Here is a 27,152-nt window from a genome sequence, read left to right on the forward strand (position 1 = left end):
ATTGTTCAGTATTAAATTTTCCCTGTTATATTATATGAAGAGTTCATTTGCAAAAGCAGATAACTCCGTTTTTAACAATGTTAAGAAATCATGTTTTTTTCATTGTGCATTCCAATTAATCTCAGTCAAACTGCAGTTGGGTTATTTTGACTAGGTTAAAAAATAACTAAAAAAAACAGCTAACTAATATGATTTTTTTTAATTATATGTTTTTGCAAATAAACTCTTCATATATATGCGTATGCCATTTTTGAATGTGCGTGAACTGAAATTAAACTTGAGAGCTACAAAAAAAGCTTTTAAAGTGATTATTATTATTATTTTTTTCATTTTTGGAAGAACTATCACTTTAAACTATTTATTGTAAACACCAAGTGCAGTGATTCGCATGTTAGGTGTGTAATTTGTTCAGCCGGGGCATTTTTAATCAGGACATTTTAAATCCATGACCGTTGTAATTGTAATAGTGCAGTCAGGGTAATGAGGTGATCTTTGCAGTGCTGTTCTGTGAATGTTTAACATTTAGTTTGTCTTGACTTTCGGATTAGGTGTTGTTTTGGTCTCATTTCATTGATCAGGCCATGTCCCCCACTTATTTTTTGGCTGGTTTAATGGTTTGACTGTTGAAGGCAAACAAATTGAGGAATGTGATAAAATGTTTTTTCCACAGAAAGGCATTTCTTCCTCACGAGTCTCCTTGAAACAAAACATGCGCTGTAAATCACACACTGTGTGACGGACTAGATGATTTTAGGTGTATTTCTTTCAACTCGTATTTATGTGTACTTCCTGTTAATTGTTATGTGTTGGTCATTACGTTTCTTTCGTATCTTATTTGTTCTTGTGGTCATGTTTTCCTGCGAATATAGGTCATTGGCTGTTGATTCAGTTGCAGTGGTGAACCATGGCTCTGTGTCACACCTTTAAAAGTCTCGGAGCACAATGGAACTTTAGACTCAGTCGGGCCACGGCTGTAGCTCAACACACCGAGGTAGCGCTCTCTCATTTTCCCCCAGCCTGAGCCTTGAATGAAGCCTTTGTCACCCTCTCACTCACGCTGTCTCACCCACCTTTTCTCTCTCGGCCTCTCTCTCTTTCTCTCTCCGCCCCCACTCTTCTGTCTCTCCTCATAAATGAAGGAGCTAAATGCCTGCAGTGATCTTCTCACCCACTCTGACCTTGAATGCATCCAAGTATGTCACTTTTCCAGGTTTGCCTGCGTTCCCAAGGTATTAACTCTTACTTAGAGCAGAATCTCCCTTCCTGTGGTTCCTATCTGTCACTCCCCATCTCCTCTCCGTGTATGAGATCAGGGCAGCTCAAGGACAGAGGTGTTCCAGGCTGCACCGTTGACCTCAGATACTGAAGGAAAACGTTCTGATAAGCACTTTGTTCTTAGCAGGGGAGCTTTGTTTCTGGTTTGCCGTAATGCTGAGGTGTTTTCTTTGCTCCAGATAAACCAGGTTTGTGTGTGTGTTGGGATAGATAATAGGGACTTCAGTGGGGATAATACATCTGTCAGTCAGTCAGTCTAGTTGTGTTGTTGAGTGGAGGCTCAAATCCTTGTCCAGCAGTAGACAAAGGCCGTGCTGCAGAGGAGGGGGTTACTCGGGGCTCGCAACCTCATTCTTCTCTCTTTTATGAGCAGCAGAAGACCGCAACACAAGCATGGGTGCTTGAATGTATTCACTGACCACCAGCTTACGGAGCTTTGAATACAACTGCTCATCAGTCCTTGTTGTGAAACTCAAATGCCTCCATGAATGAGAAGATAATGTGTAAGTCAAAGCTTGAATTTTAAGTTAATGATGTCAATTTAGACGTAAAATTGTTTATTTTACAAAATATTAATAAAAAATTCACAAAAGTTATCTGAAAAATTGTTTTATTGGCCTAGCTGTTACTGGTCTTTCACTAGTTTTTACCACATTATACACACACAAAAACATTTTTAGTAAATGCAACAAAAAAGTATGTAGTTAACCAATGATATTTTTTTTACTGTAGCATTTTATACTCAAAGAAAATAATTAAAAAAGATATACTGCATATGTGTGTGTGTGTACATATATATATATATATATATATATTAAATGTATTTTTTGTACTTGTACATTGCACTATGAAACATACCTTTTTAGTTATTCTTTCTTAAAATTCTGACTTTGTAAAGCACATCAAACTACAATCATGTATGAAAAGTCTTCTGATGCCATGAGGAAACGCACCAACAAGGCTAAATCTTTTAAGATTCCAAGAATGAGAGGGGAAGTTTCCTGAAGAGGATTTGGCTTTGGAATGGCAGCTGTTAGGCCTCGTCATGTGGAGGCCACTGGCGGATTCTGGGCACTATGGGGCTTCCAGAGTGACCCACTGGCTCTGCTTTTGATTGCGGTGGAATGAAAGCAAAGCCTGGGATAGCTGTCTGTGTCTGTATATATACTGTATGTGCGTCAGGATATGTTTGTGTTTTTTGAATGGATGTTCTGAATTGCATTCCCCTAGATTTTGGTATTTGGTATTAATTTTCACATTGAATATGTATAAACACTTGCAGGGGAACAAATTGCTATGCAGTGAGCCAGTTGGGAACATTATTATGTTTCATGCAAGAAAATATGACTAATGATAAATGCATGGCATGTTTTTAATTTTCCTAAGGCCTTTAGTTTCCCTTCATGCTATAATAGCTCAGGATAAGTGTTTATTCCAGCTCTGATTTTATTAGAAACTGCATTGCCTAAGACTTAATGTATGTACACGTACATAAAAGATCTAAATTTCCCTTTGGCTGACTTTTAAAACTGAACTTAAAAGTAAAATTTTAGTAAGAATATAGACCCATCTCTGTCCTCCTCAATGGATTTTTTTTTTCTTTTGGTGCGTATGCATTTCCACACATACATGTGACTTATTTTCAACTCTCTTTCCTCACTCCAGTTGCTGTGATGTCGGTTGTTGTAGAGCAAAAGAGAGCCAAAATCCATGTTCCCCACACTTCCTAGACCTGCCTAGGATGTCTTCGTCTCACACAGTTCCCCATCACCTTTCTTTCCATTTTTCCATGACCACATTTCAAGTTGGCGCATCCTTTCCTGGGGGGTTCAGAGTCTCTTCATGGTTTCAAATCAGTGTCGTGTTAAAAGTCATGTATGTAATTTAGCCCAGGATATATAGTAAAAAGTATCTTTGTCATATAAAAACAGGTCAGTCTTATACTCTCAGGCTGTTTCTGGGTTGCGTGCCTCTGGCTGTTCTCTGTCTGTGGTTTTCTGACTGGGGAAACCATTAAGGCATTGATAAAGCAGCACTTGTTTTAGAGTAGTGTTCTTGGACAACCTTCCTCCTCTAAAGGTCCCACTGGAAAACGTTGAAGAATTACTGCTGAAAAATGGTGATGTCCAAACATATATTGTAGGTCTTGTGAAAAATGTTATGACGGATTCCTTTACAAATGAGTTTATTCAAAGGCTGAACCTTCCCAGATTAGTGTCAGTCCACGTGAAATACTTATTCCACTTTTACGGAACATAATGTCATAAAATACAGCTTGATATGTCCGTTCTGCACTCTATTATCTCTCTCTTACGCTCACTCTCGTACAAGTGTTTCCTATAAAATGGCCGACTTTGTTCCCTGTATTCCCTATGTTTCTTTGCTTGTTGTGGGATTGGCAATGCTTGGTAAGAGCCTTCTGGTCTCTAGGCAGCTCAGACGGACCTTTCTTCTGGCCAGCTGTGGCACAATGGCGGGCCGTGAGCCAGACTGGCAAAGAGCGACGCCCTGTTATTTATAGAGCGATAGAGGGGGTGACCTCATGCCTTCAGGGCTGATGCTGGGACTGGGAGACAGGGAGCCCATTCTTCACTGCTGCAGAGGCCCACAGTCCATATAGACCCTCTACTCGCTACAGATCGGTTTTCACACTCATACGTGATGAATACGAGAACTGATGTGATCCCTGAAGTATTGATGCAGGGAAACCTTTTGCTTTGTTTATGAATATAACCAAAATTGATGTCTTTCACATGATTTCATGGATTTTTGTATGCATTATGCAAGGCAATATAATAAACATTGAAATGACCAGCAGTGGACGTCTGTATGATAGTGAGAAAATATCTATTTATTATTCTGGAAATAAATGCAATACATTTGCTAAAGGAAAAAAGGAAAGTCAACATAGTGGAAATTCACTCTTTCTATTTTATAAATGCATATGAATTTTCTTATTGTGAATGATTCATCCATGGATGTTTTGGTGACGTATGTAGGACTTATCCAGTCATTTAGCACTGCTTGTTTCTTACAAAGATTGGCCAAAAATCAAGTCCCCACTCTAAATGTTTTTTTATTTTTATTTTTTTATCATATTGTTCATAATACAGAAGAAATGATCTGTCATTACTTTCAATGCATTGCAACTTTAATGCTGAACTTCATTTGACTTGCTGTTGGACATGCCTGGTGGAAGATATAATTGGCCAAGAAACACCCAACATATAGAGCCTTGTGGGTTACGTTTTGCGTTCAGCAACCACCTGAAACAATCCAATAAAATTATCTATAACACCGTAGCAAAATAGTTTAGCAAACTATTAGGGTCCTATAAAATCTGGAAAAAATCATGGAATTTGTTTTTCTTAAATTCAGGTTTTTACTTTTCCGTTTTACTTTTTCTATACTCTGTTTTAATAATTTATTTCAAATTAAAATTTTATCCATCAAAAAGCATGTCTAATTAATTGAAATCATGAAACTTACAATATTAAACAGCAATTTATTAAAAGTTTCACAAAAATTACATTTTTAAGGCCTTATGAAATTCTGGATTCCATTATAATGGTTTAATTAAATGGGCCCTATTAAAGCATCTTTATTTTATTTCATTTAATTAAAAATTTTTCTCAGAAACATTTTCCATCAAAATAAATTCAGGTAAGTTTTATTAATAATTTTCGCGTGTTTATGCCATTCATTCACACAGATACACTAGTCCATCGCATTTTGGTTTAAGTGTACTGACCTACTTTTGATGTATCCATCCAACATTTGGCAAATTCTGTGACATTCCATGTTATACAGTAAATTCCGTTTTTATGACTGGAGTCTGTGTTTTACGCGTTGCGGAAATCATTGGGCCCTAAACTATGTACTGACTCAGAACTAGAGAGGTTTTTCTGGGGTGTTTACCTGTTTAATACTGGATTGTATGCAGTGTGTACAGTGGGTCAGCCCACATGTCCTTTGTGCTGAATTTAGCAATCATATTGTACAGGGAGAGGTGAAGACTAGCTTGCTTCATCACTGTCCGACACAAACAGACACCCCTCCCTCCTGTGGTCTCCGAGCCTGGGAGTGCAAATGCATTTTTCGGTACACTGACAGCATAACTAGGAATAGCCTCTCAAAGCCGTTATTGTATTAAAACTATTCCCATCATGGGACTTATAATTTTCAAGTCCTTCTCTTGTAATTTAAGGCGTTTCTCGCCTCCTCTAGCTAAAACTCAAGACCGTATTTTATCTCAAAAAGCAGTGACTGGAAAGTAATCACAGTGGTGCCGTTTGTTTGCTGTAGTCTCTGCCCTCACTACTCATCTCGGGTGTTTTTATAAACACAAAATACTCCGGCAGAAAGTTCCCCTAACATTCACATCCTCGACTGTATTTTCCACCAGGTCACGTTTGAAGAATGGGTTTGGAAATTCTTATTCTTCGCATGGCATGTAAGGAGTGGTCACTCCTGAGGGAGATTAAAGGAATGGGGAGACCGAAAAGGATTTGTCATGTAGGACTGTTCAACCTTCCATAAAGGTCCCTTTGTGAACTTTATTTCACAATCACCAAGGAGCGAGTCGGTGCCCATGCCCAAGCCAAACGAGCACTCATGCACATGCGCGCACACACACACACACACACACACACACACACACACACACAGGTCTGATGGAACATAGGTGTGGTTCCAGTTATTTTTATCAAGCCTCGAAGGAGAACATGAGCTCAAGGGAAAGGAAAGAAAGAGTAGGAGAATGAGACTACTGGGTGGACATACAGGAAAGAGAGAGCAAGAAAGCGAGGGATAGAAGTTCAGTGAGGTCCGTGTGGTGACGCCAACAGTTTGACAAAGTTTGTCTAAATAATCCAACGAGATCTGAGAGTGAACATGCACGGATGAAGTGCCAATACATCATGGCCCCGGGTACCCGTTAAACAGATTTAGTGGAGGACAGCAGGTGAACGCTCTTATCTTCTTCCCTCTCATTTTATTTTGGTTGCCCAGTCTTCCTCGCAGGGAAGATCTGAGCGCTTTGGCAGCTTATGAGGTAAGACTGTGCGTGTGAGTTTGTTTTATTGCCAAGGGGGCACTTGGGTATGCCTGCCAACTATGCAAATTTGTTCTCTTTGTGCAACAGTGTTACATATCCTGCCATAAAACATACCTGCTATGAGGGTTTTCCAGTGGAGTATGTGCAGCAGATTGAATTTTAGGGTGGAAAAAGACTTTGTTTTTAGTTTAATGAACTAAGGTCAGGCTACATCACTTCTCTCCTACACCAATGCACCTGGAGAGCATACTGTACACCGGTTTCATTTAGACTCGCACAGAAGTTTATTGGCTTTACAGGACAAATTCAGGTCTCTAAGATGGAACACACATCCATTCAGTTGAAAACCAAGTGGAAAAATAGTTCTTCAAACAAGTGTCATCTGTGTTGCATGTACAAACAAACACATGCAACCTCTCAGAATTGAGATGAAGGCCCTGTGGTCCAGGCTGAAGGGCTTTGAGGATGTTGATCATAGTATGCCGTGGAAACAGTCTGTTTGGAGCAGATGGGAAGGAGGGATGGAGCGAGAAAGAGCAATGTCCTCAGTGAGGCTGTAATTGTGACCATACATCTGAATAATGCTTCCATTACATGCAACCAGCTATTTTGCATCTTAAACCAGCAGAATACAGGAGAAAGACTCCAGGCCTCATTCACTGAAGAAAAAGACAGTCATTCAATCAGCATCTTCGAGTGATGTTATTGCACTGATCATTTAATTTTTTCCAGGAGGTCATGAGAATATGCTAAAGTGGAATCAAAAGTTATCAGATCAGACATTTATGTGGTCTTTTCTGGAGTCCCTCAAAGAGTCTTTCAGACATGCAAAAATTACTTATTTACATCTTGATCTTATTTTCTGTTTCCGTGTATCAGAAACATCTCTGGTCTCTTCGAAGTATTTGCTCTTTCAGGCCACCTGAGTTGACAAGCGAACAGCTTCTGAGCTCTTCAGGGTTCCATAGAATCAGAAAGTCCGTTATTCACAAAGCTCTTCCTGCATGTTCGGGTTATTAAATATGTTGGCTTATTTGATTATGCATTCAGCTACTGGGTATTCTCAGGTCTGTTTAAACATTTTATCCTGTCTAAATTTATACATTTCTGCAGATTTTCCCTCAAGATCAGCGCAGAAAATGCAAAAACATCTTCAGATTGTGTCTGGACCTGCTTATGAGACAAAATCTGAATATTTTGTGAAGTATGAACTTTGCCCACATGCCGACACTCACTGTCCCCCACTGAGCATTTTATTCCGGCTGCATGAATATTCCCTTTATGCCCCTCTGGGCACTTTCTGTCTTTTGATCTCCTCAAAAGCCACACTCAAATATTCCTGCAATGCTCACCGCATACGCACATTCACACACAACACATGTGCATCTGTTTACACTACAATGCAGACCGGCAGTTGGGATGAATGAGTCTTACAAAATGGTAAAGTGTGAACATGTTTCAGAAAGATTTGGTTTCATTGTTGAAACACAGGGGCTCACTTGTTGCAAAATGATTGCATGTGTATCCAAAGATGTTATTTTTTTTTTTTACTCTTGAGTATGTTTACTGGTTCTGCTGCAAAATAGAGAAAAAAAATAGCCTGATGTTACATTACGTTGCATGGGGGAAAAAAAATGCAGTGAAAATGCACTATAAACATGTTTATTTACCAGTCTTTGTGAGTTATATACAGTAAGCTCTTATTTCTTATTTAGTTTTACATGTATGCATTTATACATTTATCCGAAGGGACATTTGCATTCATGCATTCCCTGGGAATCAAACCATGACTTTGCACGCACCATTCCCTGTTTAAACTACTATGTTAAATTAAATTAGATTTCATGATTAACCAATTTATAATTTAATGCATCTATGAAAGGAAGTGTGTTTATAGTATGTATATTGGTAAACTATTAACACTCTAGAAAGAATGTATTTTTGGGGCAGAATATGGCCTACAGGGCTATAGTTTGAATCCCCTGGTTCACACCATGACGGTAGCCGCTAAAAAGAGAAATGTGATTTTTAATTTGAAAGCTTTGTGGCTTTAGCTGTGTGTTTTGATGGATTTGTTTAAAGAGAAATGAGCTCTAATGTAAGACCTAAAAATGAATATGATGCTCTGTAATGCATGTGTCTGCCAAACATGAAAGTTGTGCATTTATGATGGAAGCTGAGATTTCTATGTGCATGACTGAGTGAAAGTGTGATTGTGTATGTTTTGACTAGGCTAATATTTTGTGTATGGGAATTATGTGGCTTTGGAGCGGATCTTTGACCCTTTGTCCTATTTCATGTAGGAAGGTCCCTAATGGAATAACTTGGTATTGTGTGTCTGTTATGTGTGTATGATGAATGGCTATATACATTGAATGTATATTTAACTTCTGACCCCTGCGTCCTGCATTTTTAAAAGAGGAAGTGGTTACATGCTAAATGGACAAGGCCGTGTGTGTAAACGTGCTTATGTCTAAGTAAGTTTTGTCAAGTGTGTGTGCTTCTCTGATTTAAGAATTTGAGAACCTCTTTGACAGGAGAAAAGAATGTTATAATATGGCCCTTTTTTCTTCAGAAGACCTCCCTCTGTGGTGTGTGTGAATGTATATGACGCATATATACATATAATATTTACCCTTAAACTGTTTCTCTCTGTCTCTCCTATAGATAGATGAGGGAGGAAAGGCAGCTCAGTGTAAGAAGTTGAGAGTGGGGGATGAACTGGTGAACATTAACGGCTCTGCTCTCTACGGCTCCCGTCAAGAATCTCTCATCCTCATCAAAGGTTCTTACAGGGTTCTCAAAATCGTCGTTCGAAGGTATGCAGACATACACATATGCTGTCTTAAAGAGCAGTAACATTTACTGTTGTCTGGCGAATTTTCATAGACAAAATCCCAGTCATGGGAATCCACGCAATCAAGAATTTTGCATGAGGGCAAAACTTTCAGACTTCATATCAGGTTAAGTTTTTTATGCAAAATCGTCACTTTAACTAGAAGAATGCTGCTCAGTTTAGAAGTAACTTCTGCGTGTGCTTCGTACATTGCTACTTTATTGACAGAACAGTGGACCAATTTTTTTCCCTCAAAAAATTGCTAATGTGATTGCACCTTTCTAATGAAACTGGCACGTTGACGCAGACACACAGACAAACGCATATTTGCCCACCTTCAGGTGCGGCCACATTTATGGATATGCTGTATGCCCAGCGTGCACATGAGCATGTATTAAATTTTTGCACTAATTAGTTTGTCCACAATGTGGCAACACTGGCCTAAGCTATGTTTCAAAGACAGAACAAGAACAGCAACAACAAACTTTGGCAAAAACCATAGATGCCCGCATTGTCAGGTGCTTGTGTGAAGAGATTTAAAGATACCCGCAATTTTTAACGTAAAACATATGCCAAAGGCTTTACAGTGAAACTTCCATTTTGACACAGACAAACGTACATATGCACAAATTTAAGTTTTTGTTCTGCAAGTTTTTGCAGGTGAAATCCAGTCATTTTAATAAAAGTCCCGGTTGTCTTGTTGAATTTGCTGCGTTGATTTGAAAGTGACTTGTGTGTGAGCTGCGCTTCATACTAGGGTTGGGCGACGTCTACAAAATTGGCATCGGACAGTGTCTACAGTGAAACATCGCGATGGACGATCATATCAGGGGGCGGGAGGGAGGGGGGAGTTAGGGGGTGTGCCCGAAGCGTGAATCCATATTCAGAAAGACATGGGGAAACACATACCGATTGCTAACGGTTGCCTGTTACATTACAGTACATAACATTTCACTTACCACATAAACAGAGTAAGGAGAGATGACTGGGGACCATAGCAAATGGTTTGCAGAATCTCAGCACCACTGACAAACATCTAATCTTGTAAAAATGTGTGGTAAGTACTGCCGCTCCATAGTATAAACCGAGTAACTCACGCAATCGCAGATCTCGAAAGTGAAAGTGAAACTAAAATGCGATTCAAAAGCAGTTTATTATGCCAGGCATAATAGCGGCTCCCTGATGCCCGCAATTATATACAATACAGTATAATTGCCCAATGATATAACTGCAAGAGAAAGTATTGAAATATGTATTTTCCTCCCATCTCGTATTTATTCCCTTTAGGGGTTCTGTAGTACACGTAATTTTCTTTCCAAACACGGTATTGGGATGCGGCGGATTGCGGGGGGATGGGGGGGCGATCGGCAATGGATGATGGCATCGTCTATCGGCCCAACCCTACTTCATGCTGTACATCGCTACACTATTGACAGTAGACAATAGGCCTTTTTTGTCCACAAAATGTAGCCCCAATTTGGTCACACATTTATATTTCATTTTGATTTTTAAAACATCACACCTTGAGGATGTGACCAGGATATACAGAGGGAGGGCGTCTGCACTCTGCACAGTGGTGAAATCCACCAGTAGCCTCTGATTTTGTGTGTTGTTTATTTTAGCTGGCGTCGTGATGCGAGTTGATGTCAGCAGAGTTTGGCAGACATGAGTTTTGTCACCCATGACAGACAAAATTGACTGACACACCCTGTTTGACTCACTCAGAGTGGCCTGATCCAGGATCAGATCTTCTGATATCAGTATAACTCCTAGTTATCAGGAAGTAAGTGTTTAAGCTGTATCCAGCTCAGTGTTAGTCCGTTCGGTCTTTCCCTTTCCAGGCATGTGGACAGCCAAAAGTGTCATGTGATAGTGCCTCACCGTGGCTGTGTGCAGAGGCGCAGACGAGGCGTCTAACCAACACATACGCACACTCGCAAACATTTGAAGAATTGTATTGATGCATTCACTTGCAGTTTGTGATAAATGTTTACCTTTTATTACTAGATTTATGTGTGCAGGGTAAATGAGGTGCTTTGTGTGTTGTTGTTGTTGAGTCTGGACTGGACGTCCAGTCAGCACATTCCAGTGTGTTGAGTCCTCACTGCATTAGCAGCTACCAGACAGCTGAGTGTACATCCCACACACTAAGGGTGCTCCCATCAGGATTTTTGCGGCCGATCACCAATTGCCGATCTTTTTAAAGCCGCCTTTTTATTATGTAGAATTATTTATAGTAATACTCCAATCAGGATTTTTAGACATTTATTCAGGGCCTGAATTTCATTTTTGAGAATGAATTCCCCCCTTATGTGACTCTTGTGAGAGGGGATTTTTTAATTTGAGGGGTGGAGGGGGCATTTTTGAGACATTTTTCAAAAATATATATCATGCAGTGCATTTTTATTTTTACAATAGATTACACACAGCACAAGCCTGATTTTGTGAGCTGTATATGAGGTGGCCTTTTATGCCAGGTTCACACATCTACTCCGTTTGCAGTGTGTATGCAGTCCATGTGCGGTACGTAAGTGGTGCAGAAGCAGCACTGACTGTGCTTTCACACAGGAGTCTGCAACTGATCTGTGTCTGTCCATTATTTTGATTTCAAATCCAAACATTGTCACTGAAAATGCTTTTTCAGCATTGTGATAATTTTTTTTACACAGTACAGCAATACAATCTTTCATAGACGTGTTTAAACACAATAAATATTAGTTTTTTTCTAAGCAAGTTTATAAAAATTACTTAAATGTCCTAATTGAACTATGGCCTAATCCTGGCTTAGTCTAAGCCCTGTCCGTGAAACCGGGCCTTAAACTACTTTTCTTATGTTACATTGACAGAAACAGTCAGCTCTACTGCCTTTCCTTTTGCATTTAAATCTGTATTACAAGCAATCCTGCGGTTCATAAAGAACCTCCACGAGTACCATTCATTATTGCCTTATCTAAAAGTGCTCTCTCCCTATCCAAAAAGCCCTATGTGTTGACTGTGAAACATAGCAGACTTTAATTATATGCATTTATGGTGTTATTTCTACATTTTACTACATTACGTTTATCGGCCTTTAAAACTTCCCCAAGCGATTATCGGCTGATAGTGATCGGTAGCCGATCAATCGGAGCACCCCTACCACACACCTCCCTCTTTCATCTCCTCTCTCACTTATACTGTCCTCCTTTCTTCCTGCTCTATAAACCCACAGTTTCAATGTTCTATAGCTTTTAAAACCTTATTTTCTGTCTTAAATATTCTGAAGCCTCATTTTCTAACATCTCAACATTCTCTGATCTCATTCTATAGCCTCTCAAAATTGTATAATCTTGGTTTATATCCTCTCAAGAGTTTATAATTTTAAAACCTCTCAGCATTCTATAACCATCTGTAGCTTCTTAAATTTATGAAGCCTGTATAACCTCATTCTATATGCTCTCAGAAGTTTATCATTTTAAAACCACTCCATATACTATAATCTCTATAGGCCTCAACAAATCTATAGTATAACTTTTATCATATTTTGTCCTCAAAACGATCTGTAACCTTTAACAAAATTCACCGTAATTTGTGACATTTTAGATATAATTGTATAGAATTTTTAATATATGCCATTGGGTATTAAAATTTTAGGTTTTATCTCAAATAACTTGATTCTCTAAACACTAAGAATTCTGTAGCCAGTATTACCTTATTCTGAAACTCACGAGTCACACTATAGCTTTAATATTCTTTAACTTCTATGACTTAATTTTATAATCTTCTCATTCTTTAACCTCGTTCTCAATCTCTCGACATCCTCTAACCTCTTGACTTTCTGTGTTTATCTTATCTATAGTAAATAAACTAATTCAATATGCTGTTTATTTTTGTTCGACCCCTCACTCAACATAACCTGCTTGAGTGCACTTAAGGTATGAGAAGTTGGAATTGCAGTCTTAGGCTGTAAACATGCTTTTAGTCAAAGAAAAATCTGAACTTTTAAACTTCCAGGTTTAGGATAGCCATCCAAACACCAGCTCTGCAGAAGTTAGCCACAGAATCAGAGGTTCAGGAGAGAGAGAGGGAGAGGAGAGGGTGTAGAGATGGAAAAAATTCCTTTTCTTTTTACATCCGTTTATTTGGCAGCAAGTCAGAAATGCTGCAGTCTTAGTGTTATTACCCTGCCTGTGGTTTCCCTCTTGCTGTGGTTTTCTAGGCAGCACATGCTACTCTCTTTGTGTGTGTGTGTGTATGTGTGTTTTGTGTTCTTTTGTTTGTGGGTTAGTTACACCAGCGGGACTGTGCCTTCAAGGCATCAGATTTGACTTTTCTGTGTGGATACAGACGTAGACTATCGCTGTATAGTTTGCCTTTTTGCAGCCTGTTTTTGTATAAAGCTAATGGGTTGGCTTTAGAATGCATGTTTATTCATACTTGCCAATCAATCTAACATAGGCACAGCTGTGCCATTTAAGGCCAGTACAGTTGCCACTATGTTTTAAATCATGTGTCATTATTGTGAGAACATTCAAACAGCTTTACAGACTCACCATTCCTCACTTTTAACCTTTAGCGAAAAACACATGATTAAATTTTTTTTTGGTTGAGACGTATCAGTTTTCTGCAGTTGTGTTGTGTGTGAAAAAGAGATTCTTTATGGCTGATTTATAGCTCTAAGAATGACTGTGTGTGAGAGGTTTTTGTAATAGTGTGTTTGTGTGTGTTCATCTTTGGACGTCAGTAAAGGTCACATGCATCACGCAGGGCTCATTTCCACCTCCATTTAAAGGCCAAGGAATGTATGACTATTCAGTTAGCACCAAGATAGAGATGTTTGTCTATGTGTGCGTGTGTTTGTGTTTAATGCCAACCTCCTCGTCAATCATTAGAAATTGACCTGTAATGGGTTTTTGCAGGGTGGAACATCTGATCTAACAGCAAGGATTCTAATAAGCATAAAAATACATAAATACTGTGCAAATAAGTGTGTGTGTGTGTGTGTGTTTTAGCATTTAATTAAGAGTATTTTAATAATATAACTACATTTTAATAATTTTAAGACCTATTGAGTGCTCCAGGAGGTTTGCTGAGGCACCCTAGTGGGTCCCGACCCCCCCTGGTTGAGGACTCCTGGTGTAAAAAAAAAAAAAAAAAAAAAAAAACTTTAAATGACAAAAAAGTGCATTTTTCAGTAATGACATATATTATTATATATAGTAAAACATATAGATATTATAATATATTTTTAAAACCGAGATGTACAGTCAAAGGATGTTTGTGGTGTGCCGTGTCCAGAGACACGCTGTATTGTTTCCTGCACACACACTTTCTATTGTTTAGCAGCAACTGTTTTTGCACTTTATCCACTTTGTTCAACTTATGATTGCACAATTTAGTTCAACATTTGTGTCTTCACCTTTTGAGTTGCATACCAGTCTAGTTCTTGTAAATAATAAATACAACAAAAATAAAAAATTTATATTATACACCGAAAGAAATTGCAGTTGATCTATTGAGTTTATCAAAAACCGACGTGCTCTGTCTGGAGGTGTGGGGCCCATCTTGCCACAGAGAACAGTGCTTCTGAAATTTCTGGATGTCTGGTTCCTCCTAGTTCCTACTCCCACTTCCTGTTACACATGCTGACTGTAATAGCAGCTTTAGGAGCTGAGCTGGGAACCATGGGACAGAAATGTTTATTTACAGCAAATAACCATTGTCAGGGGCGGAAGAACATGAAATGCGTATTTTGTCCCTGACTCAAGCCAAGTCTGAAAAACAGACCATATTTGGACTGAGCATATAGTTTTAAGATTCACACACACACACACATGTTGGTTTTTGTGGTTTATGGGGACTCTCCATAGGCGTAATGGTTTTTATACTGAACAAACTGTGTGTGCTATTGCCCTACACCAACCCTACACCTAAACTTAGCCCTCACAGGAGACTTTGTGCATTTTTAGATTTTCAAAAAAACACCATTTAGTATGTTTTTTAAGCCTTTTGAATTACGGGGACATAGGCAGTGTCCTCATAAACCACCTTCATATTGTAATACCCCTGTCATACCCATATCATTATACAAATTTGTGTCCTCATAAACCACATAAACATGCGCGCACACACATACACACACACATGTTCAGACTTAAAGGAAGGGTAGGTCTTTACAGGAAAGCCAAGTGAGGGAGGAAAGTGTTGCTGTCTTGCTTTGGCATATCTGGATTTATTGAGGAATTGGCACATTAGTTCTACACCGTTTGCCAGAGAAAACTATTGCACTTGATCATCCATACATAACAGCATTAATTCTAAAAGTGCTGTGTGTAATTTCCGAGCTGCTATTGGTATTAAGCAGAATTGATTGAGAATAAATTTGTACAAATTCGATTTCTTAAAGGGACAGTTTAGATGTTTTGGATGTGTTTTCTTGTTCATACAATGAAAACCACTGGGGACCAATGTTGTTTGGACTCCAGTGTTCTTCAGAATATCTTCTTTTGTGTTCAACAGAAGAACGTCTTAATGGTATGGAACAGCATGAAGGAGAATAAATGGTAGAATTTTCCAAATTCCCTTTAAACCACCCCAGAGTGAACTTTGGTTGAGCCAGAAATTGACATGTACATGTTGGGCTGCTCAAACAAACAAGAATATTTGGAAAGCACCACATTGTTCACACTATTGGGATGGGAAAAATGATAAATTACATGCATTACATGTTTTAATCATTACCATTTACATGTCATGTCTCCTGCATTTTTGGTAGAGTTCACTTTAGAAAAAGTGAAGTTAATAAATGACACATTTAGCCATGTGCAATTCACATTACAGGAACCAATGGCTGTAATGTACTGTAAGAAGCCAAATGCTGATATTAAAGCTGTAAGCACCACTGCTCTCGTGGGGAAATAAAGTGTGGAGAGCCACTTCAGTCATCATCTATCAAAGGTTGCCTGGTCTCTCTGGGAGAAACCCCAGTTGCACTTCACTCTATGAGTTTATGATCTTGTGGTTTGGAGAGGCCGTGGAGGAGAGTTATGAAGGACCGAGACGGCAAACTCAGGAAGCTTCTAGAAAAAGCAGTCTCACGGTAAGACCCTGCCCGCTGCGCTAAGGAACAAGAAAGAACAAAGGAGACTCGATGCCGAAACAATGGACATTCCTTACATTCCCAAGACACCCCCCCCCCCCCCCCCCTGACTTTCCACATATTAGGAACAAAACTCTAAGACCTTTCAGATTCCAAAACTTTCAACATGCAACCTCACTGAATGGTGATAGTGTATAATGTTTTTCATTAAATTTGTGTGCATAGAATTTATAGTTTATGGCCTTCTTTGTTGTCTTTTGTTAAGAAAATGTGCACAGGATGAATTTCTGTACATGCATAGTGTAAATTAGGGATGCACTGATAGTCGTTAATTATTTTAATGCTTTGGCCGATATTAGAATTCTATATTTTATCTAAATATATAATAAACAAAAAATAAATCAAGCTAATAAATTATTAATGTTTGTACTATAACATTAACTTTCATATAATGGCCACTTAAAATAGGAAAAATGAGCATGCACAATGAAATATCCAGTAAAAATGATGTTGTCTGAAATTAGAGTAGAAAATTAGTGAATGGTGTGTGAGCCTTATATTTTAGTGGTAGTGGACAAAGAAGACATGTTCCTTTTCCTGGAATGTGTCAAGTGATCAATCCAGACAGCTCTCCATGTGTGCGTTTGTCCTTTGGGATTGCTTTACGATCAGACTGTGCATATTGAAATGGCTTCTTTTTTTATTAAAAGGCCCAGTAGCCCAGAGCGTCATGCCATAGTTCTCATCATGGAAAAGATGTGTTGTGATATAACACTGATATGCTGGACATGTGGACAAGATGTAGGCCCATCAGTTAGATTAACTTCTGTTCAGTTGCCAGGGAAAGTGTAAACAAACTGCGGTGTTATCATTGGTGTAAACTGTGAAGCCTTGTGAACTGCCGTGCATCTGTTTTAACATCTGTTGTTGAATTTTTTGTTAAGACTGAGTCGACAGACTTCCTTTTATTCATCCAATTTATGCTCTTGTGATTAATAAGGCACCAGGGTCATGACCTGGAACATCTCACTGCTATGTTTTTCTATTCAAAATAGTTAGGAAGGGTTTGATGTGACTGATATGCTTTTAGGCCATGATGCATTTTTACATGCATTCTTTCCCCTTAAAAAAGTACTTTAAGATCGGAGTGAAAGAGAATCCAAAACAACAAACAAGCTATTGTGCTGGAGAGCCCAGCTCATGACTGCTCCCTTCCTGGACTGGCTTTTTCGTTGTGGCCGTATTGGTAAAAGCCTGGGTGATTACATGGAATGCAGCCTTTGCGTCTCACTCGCTGTTTTTGGGAAGCGGGCAGCCAGAGAACAAACGATGCTGATTGCATGGATTGAAAGCGGAGAGGGGTGTGTGCATATTTATTTATTTATTTATTTATTTATTTATTTATTTTATTTATTTTACAGAATGACCTTGTTGCATATAATTTTATAGGCTTCAAATTAATAGCTAATTTAAGGTGAAAGGTCCATTTGATTTAAGGACATACACATGTATGAAACATGGTACAAGGTTTAAAAATACATGGTAGCACCACACTGTAAAAAAAATTCCGTAAAATTTACGATAAAAAACTGGCAGCTGTGGTTACCAGAATTCTACCGTAAAAAATACGGTAGCAACGTTTTTAGGTTTTACGGTTTTAACTTAAATTTACAATTAAATACCGTAATTTCTTTAACTGATATAATCTTAATATATCAACCTATTAAAGTACTGAAATCTGCTTTGTTCCTTTGAAATACACTGATATCCACCAAATGCAGGTGATGATGAGAAAGTCACATGATGAGCCAAAGCCCATCACAAGCAACTTTTAAACAATAGAATATACAGAAGGTGCACAGTGTCATTCACACAAGCACTAAACACCATCATGGTGAGACTCATTAAACTGAAATATGCTATAAACATTAATTTAACAACATTAGATGTAACATACAACCCTAATAAACATAACCGATAAGAAAAAACTAAGAAGAAACATAGTTATTTCAAAGAAAAAAACGTCAAATTCAAACAGAATTTGAAATGGAATGCAGGGAATTCTGGGAACGTCAGTTTACGGTTTTTCCCTGTAAATTTTACAGGAACTTTCCGTTAACCATGTAACAGGTTTTTACCGTAGCATTTTCACAGTTTTTTACCATTAAAATCACGATCATTTTTTTACAGTGCAGTACTTTGAAACAATTTTGTACTTTGTTAGCACAAAGAAATGACAGAGAATAATATGATTTAGTTTTTATTCTCTTTGCATTACAATCTGTACAAATATCTATATTCTTGATCAGTGTAGACTATTATTTTTGAATAATTGACTAGTAATTAGATATGGACATGTTATGTTATGCATCCCTTACAGTAAGACAGAGGGGACTGCTAACTGACTAATTGGATGTGTTCACTGCAAAAAAAATAAATCGTTGAGAAAATAAGGCAAAAGTCAGCAAACAGCAAAACAATAATCCTATATAAATTCTGTATTATTTAACTGCATAATATATCCATGCTGCAATGCATGCTAGGAAGTGAACGTACAAAGCCTTAACGTTTAAGAAATATGAAATTCTTTCTTCAGACCGTGTTTGACTAGTTTGGGATAATTCTGTTGGTCTGACAAGGGTTTTTATGTAGTTTCGAGAGAACTCCATTTCTCAGTATTTGAGACTCAAAAGGTTAAGTAAACTGGAAAAAATGCAGTTGCTTTTTTTACAGTGTTGGTGTGAAAAAAAACAGAAGAGGAAGGGTCTTTGACCAGAGCACAGCATGCAGTACTACTGGCTCGTGTGTCACAATAACCATTGTCCTCACACCTCAAGATATTATCATTTTGTGATTTTAACCACCCTTCTCTGCGACCACTCATGATCTCAGTTACTACAAAGAATTTCAGCGTAAATTTAACATGCTATCATAACAGAAACTCTGCACCCATAATGATTTTAAAATGGTGTCACTTAATGGTTTTTTATATCCAGAGTTATGTTCCACACACTTGTGTACTAACTTCAAATTTGTGGTGTAAAAGATAGCCTGTGTCCCAATTTGCCTACTTATACTATGGTATAAAAGTATGTTCTCTTTTTGTGATTCAAAAAAAGTACATACCTTTTAGTGTGTAGCAGAAGGGCGTCCTCCTATCGCTGTGTAGTGATTCCATCATCTTGTCACAGTTTACACCCTTGATATACAGTACACACTCCATATGTGACCCTGGACCACAAAACCAGTCATATGGGTCAATTTTTCGAAATTGAGATTTATACATGTTAGGATGGGACAATATTTGGCTGAGATACAACCATTTGAATATCTGGAATCCGAGGGTGCAAAAAACCCAGAAAATCGCTTTTAAAGTTGTCCAAATTAAGTCCTTGGCAATGCATATTACTAATCAAAAAATAAGTTTTTATATATTTACAGTAGGAAATGTACAAAATATCTTCATGGAACATGATCTTTACTTAATGCCCTAATGATTTTTGACATAAAAAGAAAAATCAATAATTTTGACCCATACAATGTATTTTTGGCTATAGCTACAAATATACCCCAGCGATTTCCCCAAGACTGGTTTTGTGGTCCAGGGTCACATATTTCAGTTCATTAATTTATGCTACGGTTACATACCAGCATTTCCACAGATGGACAACAGATCTGTTATTGAAACATGTTGTGTGCTCATCATTCACTGTGTTTTTAACCTCATAAAAATGCTTTTTTTCCCCACACAAAATCTGAATACTCAAGAGAAATATTACAATAGAAGCCTATGGGCACCAAAACAGTTTAGTTACCAACATTCTTCAAAATATCTAGTTCTGTGTCCAACTGAATAACATTTTAAACAACGCAAGGGTGAATAAAGGACTACAGAATTTTAATTTGTGAGTAAACTGTCCCCTTAAGAATGACTAGGTTAACAGTTTCAACTGAAGAACCCATTAGTGGGAGGTTGTGCGACATTGTAATTTGCCCCACACATAATTGTTGGATTTTCTTGTTGTAGTTGTTAATCAGACTGACCCCATTCTGACTTTCATCAGCCATTCTGATTAGAGCAGGAAAAGCTGTTTATTACGCACAGCTGATATGAGTTAAACTTCATTTTATTCTCTCTCTCTCTCAGACAGTTGCTGGAATAACAAAACACACACTGTTGCCTCTCAGATGTGCTTTGCATTCATGTGCTTTCTTCACTATTGAAAAGAGCAAGAATACATGTACCTGGCCTCATGCCCCAACGACAATGCACCGTTTCAATCATTTCATCTTATTCAACCAATTTGTTTCCCGTTTTTTCACATGCAGTATATCCTCCTCTGCTCTTTCTCTCTCTACACCCCCCTCACTCTCTCACCACTACTGGCCGAAATTGACTGCTCTCCCAGGGAGACAGGAAGCGGCCCTCACATTTTTCCCCCATTCAAACAATAATAGGAGAGAATGCTAGGTATTATTTTAGCGGTGGCTTGCCGCTTTATCTCCCCCAAACATAGTTTCCTCTTGGTCTGAGCACCGCTTCCTCTCCCCCTAATGTCATTAGAGCGAGTGAGTGGGAGGTTGTGTGTGTGTGTGTGTGTGTGTGAGTATGTGAGCGAGAGAGAGAATATGCCGTTTAGTGGACTGAATGTTTGGTCTTCAGTTGTGACTTGAAATTTAGAGAGAGAGAGAGAGCTGCTGTTTGAGAGGGGAAGTGGGGGGGGGGGGTGTTTGTCTGTAAATTTTTTCCTGGTCAGAGCCTCAGGCTGCCTCATTACAGCTAAATGACCACCAACCTTCACTCATGTGAGCGTTGAAGCCATTAGGGTCCTGATTACGACTGACCACTCATAGCAAATACAGCAGACCTCAGGGTTGTCCTTTGACTCGAAGCGTCTACTGATGGTTTAGACCTGAACTTCACCTTGAACCTCAAGCTGAACAGCCTTGGATTGGATTCATCTCAGAATATTTCTCTTATTTTGAGAACATCTGGAGTTGTCTGAAGTGTCGTGAGTATCTCAAGACATTTCGTACTGTGCAGAAAACCTTAAGTGGGGGTCAAACCAGCAGTAGTTTCAGCCTGGTTTCTGTTAAGTGAATTTCACTGGAACTGTGCTGCCGTGCTAAGGCAAAATGCAGTAACAATTGAAGCTGAGGAATTTTTTTTTTTTTTTTTTTGGTTTCTTTTATTGTTTTAAAATTTTAATTGCTTTGGTAATTTTTCATGCTTTTTTTTTTTTCTAAATCTGAGCGTAGTTGAGTCAAAACTCTTGAGGATAGATCATATTCTAATAGACCAGATTTCAGTCATAAGTGAATTTTACATGAAGTTACTATTTTGTAACTTTTGCCTTTTAGATAGCTGTATTAATGGAGCCTCATATCAGCTTGGTGTTAGGTTTAATGTTTTAGATTAGATTGTAAATTTTATTGGATGAGGATGACGATAGTTATGAGCTGTCATGAGAAATCTCGAATTTCCTGAGATTGCAAAAGTGATTAGAATGAAATATTAATTACATTTATTGTTTGTGGGTGAAATGAAGGAGATGATTATGAAAAGACTTATTTTGATTCTGGCGTGCCTCTGTGTTGATGTTTTTCCTTTTATTTTTTTAAGCCTCTGTTTACTAAATTTCATGTGTGGCAATAACATTGGTGTTTCTTTAATGTGTATTAATTTGTTGTATTACAATAAATATTCTTCTGCTTGCTTACAATAACTGCACTCTGAGAACTGCCATTAAATATCTAAATTAAGTCAGTATAGATATTGCTGTTCGTTTTAAAAGTGTTTTGAATGTATATACACTAACATTCAAAAGTTTGGTGTCAGTTTGAAAGAATACTTTTATTCAGCAGGGACACATTAAATTAATCAAATATATGCTGAGATTCTAAGCTTTCTATTCAGAGAAAGAATCCTGTGGTTTCCAGAAAAAAAATTAAACATCACAAATAAAAATAAGAAATGTTTCTTGTTGCACCAAATGATTTCTGAAGGACTTCTGTAAGACTGTATGAGTAATGGCTGCTGAAAATTCAACTTTGACATCACAGGAATAAATTACATCTTAAAATATATATTACAAAAAAAAATGTAGCCTTGATGAACATAAGAGACTTCTTTCGAAACAAAAAATATTACTGAACCCAAACATTTGAATGGCAGTGTATAACGACAAAAAAAGATTGTTATTCTATGCATTTTTGGATATTTCTCACATGCTTCTTTTCTTATCTAGCCTTTTGTGGAAACACTTAAATTATTATTAGTTAAAAATATATAAGCCCTTAAAAACGATTGTTCTAACGATTTTTATTGCCATCTGGAATGTTTGGGATTGCTATACTCCTGTCAGTGGGAATGATGGGATGTACCTGGAATCTGGGCCTTGTTTACATTTACATTTATTCATTTAGCTGACGCTTTTATCCAAAGCGACTTACAATTGCTATATATGTCAGAGGTCGCACGCCTCTGGAGCAACTAGGGGTTAAGTGTCTTGCTCAGGGACGCATTGGTGTCTCACAGTGGATTCGAACCCGGGTCTCTCACACCAAAGGCATGTGTCTTATCCACTGCGCCATCACCACCCCATTAACTCTGTTCCATTAACTCTGTTATATTATAAATTAATTGGCCATTATTTTGCTGTACCTTGCGATACCTTAGAAAGAACATCAATCAGCCATTTAAGAGTCTAGTGGATGGCAGGTTTGAAAGAGTTCCAGATGGCGAAGCCAAACATTTCCCTTGATTTCTGTGTTTGTCAAGACTGACACTGCATTGGAGTATAGCGTCTTTTCCTCACTCTTGAATGCTGTGGCTTCCTGATTGTGTTTTTTTATGTCAGTAATTGGTACTTAGGAATATTAGGGTGATGTTATGACTTCATGTTCGCTTATGTCTCTGTTCTTTGAGCAGGCGCAGTGTGCCAGTGATCCGTCCCAACTCTTGGCACCTGGCGAAGCTGTCAGAGGCACCCTGCACTACGGGCACTGGTGACCCCTCAGATGGCTCCCCGGCTATGCAGCTCCACTTCACACCTCTCAGTGTACCTTGGCACTCTGGAGGTGACAATAGGTTGGTATAATAATCGTCATACAGATGATGGAAACATACCTTATTCTGTATGATGATTCATTTCTTTTTAGCATTTCAGTGGTTTAAATTGAGATAGATATCATTTGCAGCATGTACATGATACTAATAGCTTTAACAGATATTTGTGTGTGCACGGGAGAGAGAGAGAGAGAGAGATCTCATTGTTGAATTAGGGAATTTTCACAAGGAAAACAATCCGAGAGGAAGCTGGTGATCTCATGTCTTATGTCGACTGTGGCTCACCGGATGCCACCACTATTTTCAGACGTATGACTCAGTCATTCTTCACAGATCACCAGCAAAGTGACCAAAAACACACAAGAAAACCTGTAGTACAAAATATAGCATTTTGGGACTAATCTTTAACTTTCAACTTCAACAGTAATGTTTGTTTTTGGGGGACTTGTTTTTCAGTGTCTTTCTGCTGAAATTGTGTAACCTAATTACAACAGCTGTAACACAAAATGAAAAGGACTATATGATTATCAATTTAAAATAAAATAGTCATAAAAGTTAGCACATACAGGTTTTTATTTTATTTTATTTATGCTGAGGTATTTTTATTTTAACTGATGGAAAATGAGGCTTACAATAGGAATACACTGTTTTTAGTTCTTTTAGTTTTTTTATTGAATTTAGTTAGGTTTAGTTTTTTTTGCTAAACTAAATACTCAAAATATGTGGCAAGAGACACTTTGTGTCTGAAGCTTTTGCTCAGTTGCTAAATGAATTTTACAAGCCAAATGCAAATTTCAAAACAGTACTTTATAATTTGATACTGAAATTCCAAGCTGACGTTTAAAATTAATTTGGTACTTTTTGTAAGCAATCTCTGAAATCCTTATGGTGATTGTCACATCATCTAACTTGGTTCACTTCTATTTCATTGTGCAGTGAGCTGTCCATGCAGTGGGGCCATATCTCCAGGCACTACAGCACAGACCGCAGTAGCTCAATAGGAAGTATGGAGAGTCTGGAGAATCCTCCTAACCAGGGTTACTATGACAGTCAGCTCTCTCCCATTGATCCTGTCATTTTCAACAACAAACGTGACTCTGCTTACAGCTCATTCTCAGCCAGCTCAAACACATCCGATTACACTGTCCCCGTCAAGCCTGAGGATACCAACTCTATGGACAGTCTTCTCCAGGGTTTTGGTTCTTCCTGCAGATATCCAGACGGAGGCCAACATTGTGCCCCCAGTGGCCATGGAAACCAGCAGGAAGAGCGTGGACACTCCAAGATACTGTCTGACAGATCTGTGGCTAAAGTCCGACCATCGTCCTATAGCTGTGAGGAGGAACACTGTACACCACCGCAGCCACCCATGAGGAAGGACAGTTTTAGGGCTACTAGAGGCCAACCAACAGATAAACGCTGTGTGTCTGCTCCTGTAGGCATCCCAAGTGTAACCAGCTGTATGGTTGAAGATCAATCCCAAATCCAGGAAGTTCTGACTGGTAGTGTTTATTTGAATGGAACACAAGACGATGAGCAAGAACGTAAAGGATGCACTATTGAATCTTATTACATCTTCAACTCTAAGACAGACTCTGAAGGAGATAGCAAGGCAACTGACCGTGAGAAAAAACACTTGGAGAGTTATTCAGAATCTTTGGTGGCATCTACACCTCCTCTCAGTCCCTTTTCACAAAGGAATATCGATGAGAACTTTGATGCCCAACCAGAACGTAATATCCAGTCAGTAATGCACAGACACAGTGCACCTGAGAAACTTCTAGCTTCTCAGCTGCGTATGATGGATTTTACTGGTGACAGAAGTGATAATCGTGTATCTCCAACTTGTCAGTGGTCACAATCACCCCTTTATCTGAGTGATACTAGTCCAAATATGGCCCAGGCCAAGTGGGGAGCGAGTAGATGTTCCACACTTGGTTCAGTGGCAACTTCTGAACTTGAGGATCCCATGTTAGAGGAGGATTCTCTAGATTCTGGACAGAATCTCTGGGGGCAACCCAGTAATGTCTCTGGAAATCCCATGGAGAATGGATTCTCCACTGCTAGCTCTCAGACCAGTGAGAAGAATTTTGGGTCTGTAGGTGCTAACGTGTGTGTGGACACTCACCTGAATGAGAATGGGCGAGAAGTGAGGGTAGACGATGGTAGCGTCACAAAGCAGTCGCAGAAACGTCAGTTCCGTAGCTCGAAGTCGCGTCGTAGAAGTGAGCGTTTTGCCACAAACCTCAGAAATGAGATCCAGAGGAAGAAGGCCCAGCTGCAGAAGAGTAGAACCCCTTGTGGCGAGGAGACTGTAGAAGAAGAGGTTGCAGATCTCAACATGGAGGCAGTAGCTCCTCCAGAGCACCGTCAACCCAGACACCAAACCTTCTCAAGTCCTCTTACCAGTCCTCCGACTATCCAAATATCTGAACAGACACCTCAACAAGATACAACCCAGGTTGAGGAACATTCCAGAACCAGGGCTGTGTGCTTCCAGACATCTCAGACGCAAACCCAGATCCCTCAAAATGACAGACAAGTGTGTGTGCATGTGATGGAGGAGATTGCACCTGAAGGTAAACCACGGAGATGGCGCTGGACACCAGAATACAAGCTTCAACCGGAAACTGAGCCCTCTGAGAGTAAGAGAAATGAGGCTACTGGACAGATGTGGTCTGGGAAAATGGGATCAACAAGAGGGAGGGCAGGTTCCTCCAGTAGTCGCTTGGACCGATCAGACGAGTGTGATATCCCTCCCTTTGCAGACCGCAGGAGGTTTTTTGAAGAGACTAGCAGAAAGTTGAGTCAGTCTGTAACAAACTTGTCAAGTCTGACAATTCAAAATCAGAGACTAGAGAAGCCGAGTAGACCGAATCATCCATCCTCACCTGAACCTCTTGAAATGGCCACTAACTTGGGCCGGAGGAGGTTTTCATATCAAGATGTGCCCTACGTCAACTCACTAGACACTGGAAGACAGTTTATGGGTACCCAACAAGAACAAGAAAAATTGAGGGAGAGGCTGATAGAGCGAGAGCAGGAGCAAGAGAGAGTCAAGGAGCAAGAGAAACTTGGAGAACAAGAGAGGGAGAAGGAAAGATTAAGGAAAGAGAGGGAAAAAGAGCAACAAAGGGTAAAAGACTGGGAGGAGAGGCAAAGACTGCAGCAGAGAGAACAAAAAAGGGAATCAAGGAGAGAAATTGTTCTTTCTGATCACAATTTGAGCGGTGACATGGTTCCTCAGTCTTTATCTCATGACGCCTGTCGGAAACAGCTGCCCAGTCCTCTGATTCCTTCCTCTCTGCAGTCCTCTGAACATTTCTATAGCAACACTACCACCAACATCCAAAAGCCTTGCTCAGCGTTCCACCCAGTGACTACCCAGCACAATCAGTATGATGACTACCACGTGAATCCACCCTACAAGGCCAGGAGCCATACCCCAGCTGAGGTAAGATTAGGAATTTAGCATTGTCCATTGTCTAAAACAAGGATTGTGAAGCTTTTCTAAACCAGGCTCTCAGTCAACCCAGGGAACCACTAATATAAAAATTCCAGATTTTCCGAGTACCACTGTAACCAACATTACAATATACTAAATTAACGCTAGTGTAGTTTTGCAATTTACCTGCTTTTAAATATTCTGCCATGTCCTGGGTTAAGTGTGCCACTGTTTTGTCCAGCAGACAGTAACTTCATGGACCCCCAAGGGATCTGCTGAATCATGTTTGGAGCAAAAACATTAGGTAGCTGTATGTCTTTAGACAAGTGATTATTGAAAGAAAATTTAATAGATATTAGCCACACAGCAAGTACTGGGTATTGATGCAAATGTCAT

At 39.0% G+C, this 27,152-nt stretch overlaps 1 protein-coding gene across 2 annotated transcripts in view; it reads left to right on the top strand.

Annotated features, from left to right (window-relative positions):
• LOC306865076 (protein Shroom4-like) overlaps positions 1 to 27,152 on the top strand; it is a 42,467-nt gene that overhangs the window by 7,000 nt on the left and 8,315 nt on the right. The window contains exons 2-4 of one of the 2 annotated variants that reach the window (XM_079409442.1): positions 8,999 to 9,150; positions 23,174 to 23,332; positions 24,248 to 26,765. In XM_079409442.1, the coding sequence (XP_079265568.1) occupies positions 8,999 to 9,150; positions 23,174 to 23,332; positions 24,248 to 26,765 (2,829 nt within the window). Of the gene's footprint in view, positions 1 to 8,998; positions 9,151 to 20,873; positions 21,255 to 23,173; positions 23,333 to 24,247; positions 26,766 to 27,152 lie in introns of those variants that run through there. The other variant, XM_079409441.1, reaches the window with a different exon arrangement.

The sequence above is a fragment of the Barbus barbus genome (assembly GCF_936440315.1).
Source record: "Barbus barbus genome assembly, chromosome: 1".
Taxonomy (NCBI): domain Eukaryota; kingdom Metazoa; phylum Chordata; class Actinopteri; order Cypriniformes; family Cyprinidae; genus Barbus; species Barbus barbus.